We start from the raw sequence: 9,439 nt of genomic DNA on the forward strand, positions 1-9,439 counted from the left end.
CAACTGGTTGTGGGTATTGTTGTGGAAATGGGGGCTTGCCATAGATAAGCCTATTCTGCATGTGGGGTATGGTAATTGCATGGTAATTGCATGGATAACCCTATTCTATTCTATACGATTTCACAACAAGGCACGCCAAGGATGTACGTTTATTACCCCAACACCCAGGGTGCTACCATCTAGACCCCACTGAGGCAGTTTATGAACACTCAGAAAAATGTATTCTATAGCTTTAAATAAGGACCCATTACCCCAACGTTATTAATTTATTATTATGAAGTATTCCCCTTTAAATGTAGGTTTATAATATATATTCTAAACTTTGAATACAGGCCTATTAGCCTAACAACAAAGCTCATTATAAAGCATTCCCTTGCTTTATAGACACTCAATAATAGAGATTCTATTCTATAGGGGTCATAGTTGGTCTATTATTCCAACAACTGAGGTGCTACCACAATGACAACATTAGGTATGAAAACTCGACAGCGCGCATAGGGACCACACAACCAACTTACCCCCAGTTGAAGTCATCTCAATACTTTCCATTGTCCGTTCAGTCAACCGACCAACCATCTGTCCCACCACATGTGCCGTCTTCCCCACCATATCCTCATGTTTGACCTTCTGTAGGATCCTCCCAACACAACGGATGTATGATTGGCGTTTCATCCATATTGATGCTTCGTTTATTATAGGGGGTGGGTAGGAGGACGAGGTTTGCTGGGGGATATGGGGTGGGGGGTTAGTATGGAACACAAGGCTCAAATAAAGACCATGATCACAAAATATAGTAAGGTGGGGGAAGATGGGACACCTTTAGCACAAAATATCCAGATATCCGGATCGTGTTTTAAACAATTAACAACGGTTTATGGGAGTCGTGGGGATACAGTTTTATAATTCATTAAATGTTCTTTGTTTACCACTAAATGGGACAAGAAAATAGAGTTAAAAAGTGTCCCATCTCCCCCCGTCCTACTGTAACATATATTATATCATGCATGTGTTATATATGGTGTATCATTACTGGTATATGTGACATTATAGGGTGGTTTGCTGGGGAATATGGGATAGGGGTTAGTAGTTTAGAACACAATGATTAAACAGTGTATTTTCTATTCTATATGGATGGGGATTTAGGCCGAAGTAGTCCCATTACCAGATTAGACCCATAGACAGTTTCTGGACACTCAGGAAAATATATTTTATGACTTTAAATATAGACAAGTCAATAATATATATTCTAAACTTTGAATACAGGCCTATTAGCCCAACAACAAAGCTCATTATAAAGCACTCCCTTGCTGAGGCAGTTTATATACTTAATAATAGAGATTCTACAGCCTGGGATTTAGCCCAAAGTTGGCCATGACCCAACATAGATAGTTGTAAAGAGCCCTCTTACCTGTGAGCTTGATCTTTTCTCCTCTCCAACCAACATTAACCTACATGTGACCTTTAGTAACCTCATGGCCATTGTCCTTGGGTCATGCTTGATTGATTTACTCGCTGGAGCGTGAAGCAGCACAGCCGGCCAAGCGTAACGATCGGAAACGAGGGTGGCGATAAATTCAACTTGGTCGCACTCTATCAACCACCATGGGTAGGTTTCAACTTGTGTGTATAACTCTAGTAACGCTGGGTGCGTCTCCAATCTCTGTGTGCTGGACCCTGTGTGAGTAGTGGTGTTATACCTCATGCTCGCTGTCAAGTTAGGATATTTTTAAGAAGTGTCTTGCCCACACATTTGTTTACAATGGTAGCAGCATTGAGCCTTGAACCCTTAAAGTTTAGGTTACTGGCCACTGTACCAGTTTAAATACATGCTCACTGTCAGGTTAGGATACTTTCATGTTTATCCTCTGGGGTGGGAAACCAAGGGGTTTAATACACGGGTGTTGCACACCATACATGGTGGCTTCATACACCTCATGCTCACTATCGAGTTATGATACTTAAGCATTAACGCACCAAGTGCAAATAGCAAATGGATGAATCGGCATAATATTTCCCCCGTCACCGGCAGCCATGTGATGTCATACGACTCAGCATTATTTCCCTCCTGAGTCATGCTTGGCTCGTTGACTCGGCACATTTCAACAATTACTTTCCATGGGATTTTCGTGACGAGTCGGCATAAAAAGTCCATCTGTGAGTCAGCGTTCATATCGCAGATCTGGAAAATAAATATAAAAGTTTTGGGTTGAGAAATTTTTCCAACTAATTATTATTTCTTTCTTTAAATAAAGTATTAGTTTATATTTAAAAATAAGTTGTTTAAAACTTGTTATTTATTTGTTATCAAACTAAATGTTATTTATTTCTTTGAATACAATAGCGGAAATTATATTATTTAAATTAACGAAGAGAAGGGAATAAGCAAAAAAAACAGTCGTTAAAAACAGTCTGACCGTGATCTAGTGCTCATAGTTGAACGATTGTAGTGTAAAAAAATACAGTAAGGATCTGGTACTGCAAACCAAGTCTAACCAAGTGTAAGACAATCATTTCCATAGCATTGCATACCTGGACCATCTGATCCAGAGATTGAATATCAGGGATAAACAACTCCCATGGCAGTGTTGCCAGTGTAAAATGATGCGCATTAATAATGTATTGTGGTATAACACCATTAGTATGTATGGTCATCACTGCATATTGGTTCCATATAAATGACAAACGCTGCGATACTGTTGTGTTGTCTCTGTGGAAAGTTAAGTGGTTAACAATATTGTTTTAGCTTGTTCATTAACATTAGTATTTAATTAATTATATTGTTTTACATGGTTAAAATGTATTTTATAAATTAATAATTATTTAAACCATAAATTTGCAATTTAGTTTAGGAAACTATTACATTTTTTAAGACCTTTTACAGATATTACCTTAATAATTAATGAGTAATAAGTATAATAATTTTAATTAAATAATTACGAATTAGTCTCGTTACCCCTGCGTGAATTCTTGCAATATTCGTTTAAACGACTCAACAATAATTAACGCTGATTCATGATGACTTTCCATCCACGGCCACCGGGAGTCGCTGTGGAAACAACCAATAGGTGGGGGTAGAGAACAACCATTACGTGGGGGTACAGAGCACACATTAGGTGGGGGTACAGAGCAACCATTAGGTGGGGGTAGAGAGCAACCATTAGGTGGGGGTAGAGAGCAACTATTAGGTAGGGGTAGAGAGCAACCGTTAGGTGGGGGTAGGGAGCAACCATTAGGTGGGGGTAAAGAGCAAACTTTAGGTTGGGGTAGAGAGCAACCATTAGGTGGGGGTAGAGAGCAACCATTAGGTAGGGGTAGAGAGCAACCATTAGGTGGGGGTAGGGAGCAACCATTAGGTGGGGGTAAAGAGCAAACTTTAGGTTGGGGTAGAGAGCAACCATTAGGTGGGGGTAGAGAGCAATACAGTAGGGTGCTGTTTTATTAGTTGTTATGTTTTTATTATCATATACAACAACTATGAACAGACTTATATCACAAACGTCTAATACAAGGCAAGACATAAGCAGTGCAAATATGTCAGGCAGTCAGGGTATACAATGCAAGCGAAACGTTGGTACAGTTTAACACATAACCCTAATAACAACAGCGACCAAATCTCCTTGGCCCTTGCTAAACATCAATATACACACATAACTACTATGTTTCTTGCTAAATTCTTAAGCGTTATAAACAGATTTACCAACAACAACAGTAAAACAAAAGCCACTTACCCTGAATCTAAATCACTTATAGGTCGCAACCATGGATCAAATACATTGTACACCATTTGTATTGGCAGCCACCGGGGGTCCTCAGTGAGCTTCGTCTCGGTGAACAGGAGGGGTATTTGTTGACGTCGCTCAAACACGAGTAAAGTACGCGAGAAATATTCGAATATTTTTGATAATTCTGCCGTGTAAGGTGACCAGTGTTCGTGGAGGCCTTTCCTGCTGGATTTAGTATAAGTTGTTTATGTGGGTGGTATATTAATCTAAACATATTGGTAACAAAATCTTTATAGCAAACAAATTGGCATCACCTTAAACTGGATAAGACATAAAAATTGCCAGTTGACAAAATTTAAATGGGTAAAGGACTTCTGTTAGTGTAATGGGCCAATGGCAGCTAACATTAGTTTTCATGGCAAGCCTTGCCATTAGATCTCATACATATAGAATAAACAATATGCCTATTACCTGACACCCACATGTTGACACATATAAGCAACACCCATGCACGCTCACCTTGCATATTTATTCCCTGTTCGAAACTCTTCAAAATACTTGGTTAACATTTCCATAGAATGAGCGAGGGTGTTCCAATTTATTTCCATTGAATATTTGCGCGCCTCGTCATTCTCCCCACCAGGAGGGGATAGAGAGTCAGTAAACGAGACAGAGATTAAACTTTGCCAGCATGCAGGGGTGACATCGTGTGTCCGAGATGCTGGGCATAGATAACATATATAATTATAAAGTTTTAAAATAATGTTAAAGCATATTCAAATAATAAGGAATAACTACCTTTCAATCCTCTGCCCATTTTTAACCCCTAACACTTATTTCTACAACTTGCAGAATAAGTTGTAAAAAAAGGTAATGTTACACACATGTCATTGAATCCCCTATTTCCATTCAATACCCTATCCTACCCTTTATAAATACCAATCATAAAATGACTCACCTTCCTAAAGCATCCACCATCAACTCAGACCCTGCCCTTCATATACTCACCCCACCATATTGTACCAATGCTCTTATACTGTACACCACAGCTCTACCACACAACACACCTTCCAACAGAAACATAGTACCCACCAATAACTCAGCCCCTACCCCCTTTATGCAACCCCCACCATACTATACTATACTCCTGTCATACTTCCCCTACACCCAACACTTTTATACCATGCACACAACACCCCTATACCATACAAACCCACCTTCCAACAGAAACATCATAGTATGCACCAGCAACTCAGCCCCCTTTATATATCCCACCACCTATACTACATTATAGCCACCCACACTTTTATACTGTACACCACATCCCTACCTGCTATACTCCACCCCAAGTACCATACAACCCACCTTCTAACAGAAACATCATAGTATCCACCAGCAACTCAGGGAATCGATATTTGACCAACGAACGCAGATGGTTTAAATAAATCTCATGAACGGCTGAATGTGATGGCTTGTGGGTAATCGCATTCGTTAGTAAATCCAATCTGGTGGTAAATTAGTAATTCCTAATAAGAATATACTAATTTATAGTGGTATTACGGTATAATGAGCTCAGCTTTCGCACGTGTTTTGTTTCATACACTTCGTGCCCGCTTACAAGTTACCACGTATGTAACTTTGTGGATGATTGTTTTTGTATGGCTGTCAATTTGGACAACCCATTAGTGACCACTGGGTTGGAGCAATTGCTGTTAAGTGTCTTGCCCAGGGACACATACGCCCACAATGGTAGCAGCGTCGATAATAACCAAACCCAATCACATGAAAATACTCACGTATCATTATCATGATACTTCCGTGACTTCATGATACATCCAATGAGACCAATCACGACGTATTTCATTAAATCTTCACGACTTTTCACGGGAGGCTGAACTTCTTGCAACCAAGACGTGAGCTCAAACTAATAAGAAATATTTTTATTATAAATGTAAACTTTGTTACAAATTGTATGTCTGCATAGAGTGAGTCCTTAGTATGCCTCACTATAACACCTCACCTATACAAAATAAAAATGCTAAAAATGTAATAAATTAAAGTTGGCATAAACAGTGTATTTTCTATTCTATATGGATGAGGATTTAGGCCAAAGTAGTAGTCCTGGTACCCCCACACTCAGGGTGCTACCATCTAGACCCCACTGAGACAGTTTATGGAACTCAGAAAAATATATTCTATAGCTTTAAATAAGGACAAGAGTTGCCCATTACATAAATAGATGAAATATCATTAATGTAAATGTTTACTTTTATAATGTTTACTTTAATTACAGTGTATGTTAATGGTGTTGGTGCATGTTATAAGCTTGAAAGGGATCTATGGCATTTTTGTTTGGTTATATATGTCTATTGTACAGTTGAATGTGGATCTTTTGTCTTTGGACTAAAATAGTTTTATTCCAACAGTTAGCCAGCCGTGCAGTCTTTATGTTTTATACCAAAGGAACCAAAAGTCTATATCGCATTATGCCTGGTAGCAGAAGTAACAGATTGTTAAAAAATATATATTTGACCTATAATGAAATATTATCAATCACATCAATAGATTGTATTTTAGTTGGACTTGATTTTTGTTGATTTAAATAATAGACAACACCCACCTTAGTTATTAAAACAAACAAGACGTCTGGATTATCCGAAGTCGTAGTTGACACCACCTTTACAACCGTGTTGTACATATCAACATACTCTTGCACCTGATTGGTGGAGTTGTCGCGCTTGGATGCACAACCAGGAGCAAAATGAGGAGAGAGGAGAGGAGAAGAGGAGGGAGTGAGAATGAGATGTTGGAGAATGTTACGAGCTTCGTTCGGGGAACGAACGATAAACGACTGGGGGGTAATATGGGTTAGTATATCATAGAGCAGGGTTTTTGAACTTTTAATGGGTTTTCACTATAAAAAGATGATGTTACTTAAAAGTTCTGGAATATTTGGAGTAAAGTGACCTAATCAGTAACTTAGTAACTTAGTCATATAGAATATAAATACCCCAGCTACCTAGTATAGATATACATCTCCAACTCAACAGTGAGCATGAGGTGTATGAAGCCACCATGTATGGTGTGCAACACCCGTGTATTAAACCCCTTGGTTTCCCACCTCGAGGATCAACATGAAAGTATCCTAACTTAACAGTGAGCATGGGGTGTATGAAGCCACCATGTATGGTATGCAACACCCGTGTATTAAACCCCTTGATTTCCCACCTCGAGGATAAACATGAAAGTATCCTAACTTGACAGTGAGCATGGGGTGTATGAAGCCACCATGTATGGTGTGCAACACTTGTGTATTAAACCCGATATACAAAACAACCCACCTGGCCCAGCATCTCCACACAGTTAGACAGTAGATGTTTCACTGGGTTGCAAGATTTACAGCCTTCTGTGAATAACTGGGCCAACATATAGAATAACTGGCAACCAGATGATGCAATGGAACTGGGGTTAAGTAGTTAATAAAATTCATTAACTAATTCAATTATAATAACAAAGTTATTGAACAACTTTAAACCACACAAGCCAAAGTAAATTGCATTCTGTGGTATAATGTAACTAGTAGGGCAGAAATAGTGAATTTCATAAAACTGTAAGCACGTGTTATTTAAATAAATATTCAATACTAATGGACGATAACATTGAACAAATCAAGCACTGTTTGGACAGGATCATTAAGTCAGAACAAAAATGACATCAAAATTATAAAAAACACACAATTTAACAGAAATTATTCTCATTTTGGGAGCCATTACTGCCGAAGGTACTGCTACAATAAGTTTTATTTGGAAACAACCACAGTTTAGACTAAACATCACCAACCTTTTTAAGTCCTGATTAAAAGTTGGGTTTTTCAAGTTATTCTCCAGAGCCCTGATCACACTTTCCAAGTGCAATGAAGCGTAACATAACTCGGAACAAAATTCTTCTGCTACAAAATCTGACACTGACTTAGATTGCTTCTTTCTGTTGTTAAGAATATGAATGAATGTAGTTGATGTATATGTATATAATAATGAAGTTTTCTATATGTGATTGTTGCACAAGGAAGTAGACAGTAAGGATAAACATGTATATTTGATCTCATTGCATTCTATAATTCAGTTTCACATAGCGGGACAACGAAAGTCGTTAAAACAAGGGTGTTTTGTTTCATACACCTCGTACCCGCTTACAAGTTACTACGTATGTAACTTATTTACCCTCGAATGGCGGGGCAACGACAGTCGTTACAACACAGGTGTTCTGTTTCATACACCCTATGCCCACTTATGAGTTACCACGTATGTAACTTATTTATCCTCGAATGGCGGGGTAACGACAGTCGTTATAACACAGGTGTTCTGTTTCATACACCCTATGCCCACTTATGAGCTACCACGTATGTAACTTATTTATCCTCGCATGGCGGGGAAACGACAGTCGTTATAACACGGGTGTTCCGTTTCATACACCTCGTGCCCGCTTATACCAATGTTTTGTCTGCCATATCGCGATAAATATCTTATACCTGGTATCAACAACAGTAGAATAACTCAACCACACCTGTTTGCTTTGATCTTTGCAGCAACTTGTTCATTCAATGTTTTCTCACGAAACACAAGTTCGATTTGCCCAGCACCTGCACATTTGTGACCAGGGCTAAATGATGATTGGCATTCGATGTTCATTAGTAAGCTGGTGTCCTGGGGGGTTAACAGGGGTGATATGGGGTTATTAGGGGTAACCTCTGGGTTAACCTACCTTTAAATAATACAACTTGTTCAGTGTTGCCAGATATTCTTTGTCCATCCCCTGGTGTTTGGTTGCCATGGAAACATGTGTTGCCGCAAATTTCGTCACAACTTTGATATCCTGGGTATAATGTTTCTATGTTATGCAATGATCAATCATTGCCATAAATAATGAATATAATTTATAAATTTAATCTTTGGGCAACTGCTTCAGCCTCAACAATAAACTTTTGTTGGTAATAATGCTGCTATGTAAGGTGTTTTGATGACATATTGTTTTAAAACAAACCATAAATGTAAAAAAGTAATTAATTTTTAACATTTTGAAGCTGTATTTTGACTTAAACTTATTACGCATGTAAATATTTCGTCAATGAGAACCAAACTAGTTAATTAGGTGTATATAATTCTAAAAGAGAACTGGCTTTAGTTTAATACAAAATAGAAGTAATTTCCCACAATTACTTAACTAATCACTCACCTGTTCAACAGCCAGCTTGACGGATTCAAAATCATAAATAGATGAAACATCATTAACAGCCACAGGTGGCGATAGAGGGTTATGTATATTGGGGAGTGGGTGGGGAGCTTCGTATTGATCTAATAGTTGGTCGATCCTCTCACGATGGTTGGATGGGGTGTGCTGTGGGGTGGGCGGTATATACCGTTGTGTTTCATGCACCATATGTGTATTAATGGATGTACTGTGAGAAAAACACTACTAGAAACAGGGCACTACTGTATACAGTGGCGCAGCCAGGGGGTTTAGGGTATCGCGACCCCCCCTTTTAAACCCAAAAAAAAGTTATGAAAAAAAAATTTAAAATTTTTTTGATTAAAACCCCCTCACCTTGTTTTTTGCGCCACTGACTGTATATATGGGTGTAGTGGCAGGTAACGACAGGAGTTACGTCAGAGTTCTCTAGCCTAAATCCTAGGTTCTCTAGCTACGACGTTTCATGGTAA

General features: G+C 38.6%; 1 protein-coding gene across 2 annotated transcripts in view; it reads right to left on the bottom strand.

Annotated features, from left to right (window-relative positions):
* The window catches only part of LOC104266591 (ectopic P granules protein 5 homolog), a 14,950-nt gene extending 5,777 nt beyond the window's left edge, over nt 1–9,173 (bottom strand). The window contains exons 1-15 of one of the 2 annotated variants that reach the window (XM_026838642.1): nt 8,955–9,173; nt 8,484–8,594; nt 8,286–8,425; nt 7,563–7,706; nt 7,064–7,184; nt 6,343–6,573; nt 5,519–5,646; nt 5,088–5,227; nt 4,242–4,443; nt 3,729–3,944; nt 2,954–3,046; nt 2,530–2,707; nt 1,975–2,179; nt 1,409–1,674; nt 519–723 (exon numbers count right to left, since the gene is read on the bottom strand). In XM_026838642.1, the coding sequence (XP_026694443.1) occupies nt 519–723; nt 1,409–1,674; nt 1,975–2,179; nt 2,530–2,707; nt 2,954–3,046; nt 3,729–3,944; nt 4,242–4,443; nt 5,088–5,227; nt 5,519–5,646; nt 6,343–6,573; nt 7,064–7,184; nt 7,563–7,706; nt 8,286–8,425; nt 8,484–8,594; nt 8,955–9,158 (2,584 nt within the window). In that variant the 5' untranslated portion in view covers nt 9,159–9,173. Of the gene's footprint in view, nt 1–518; nt 724–1,408; nt 1,675–1,974; nt 2,180–2,529; nt 2,708–2,953; nt 3,047–3,728; nt 3,948–4,241; nt 4,444–5,087; nt 5,228–5,518; nt 5,647–6,342; nt 6,574–7,063; nt 7,185–7,562; nt 7,707–8,285; nt 8,426–8,483; nt 8,595–8,954 lie in introns of both variants that reach the window. The other variant, XM_026838641.1, reaches the window with a different exon arrangement.
* Nucleotides 9,174–9,439: the final 266 nt, after the last annotated feature.

The sequence above is a fragment of the Ciona intestinalis genome, unplaced genomic scaffold (assembly GCF_000224145.3).
Source record: "Ciona intestinalis unplaced genomic scaffold, KH HT000101.2, whole genome shotgun sequence".
Classification (NCBI taxonomy): Eukaryota; Metazoa; Chordata; class Ascidiacea; order Phlebobranchia; family Cionidae; genus Ciona; species Ciona intestinalis.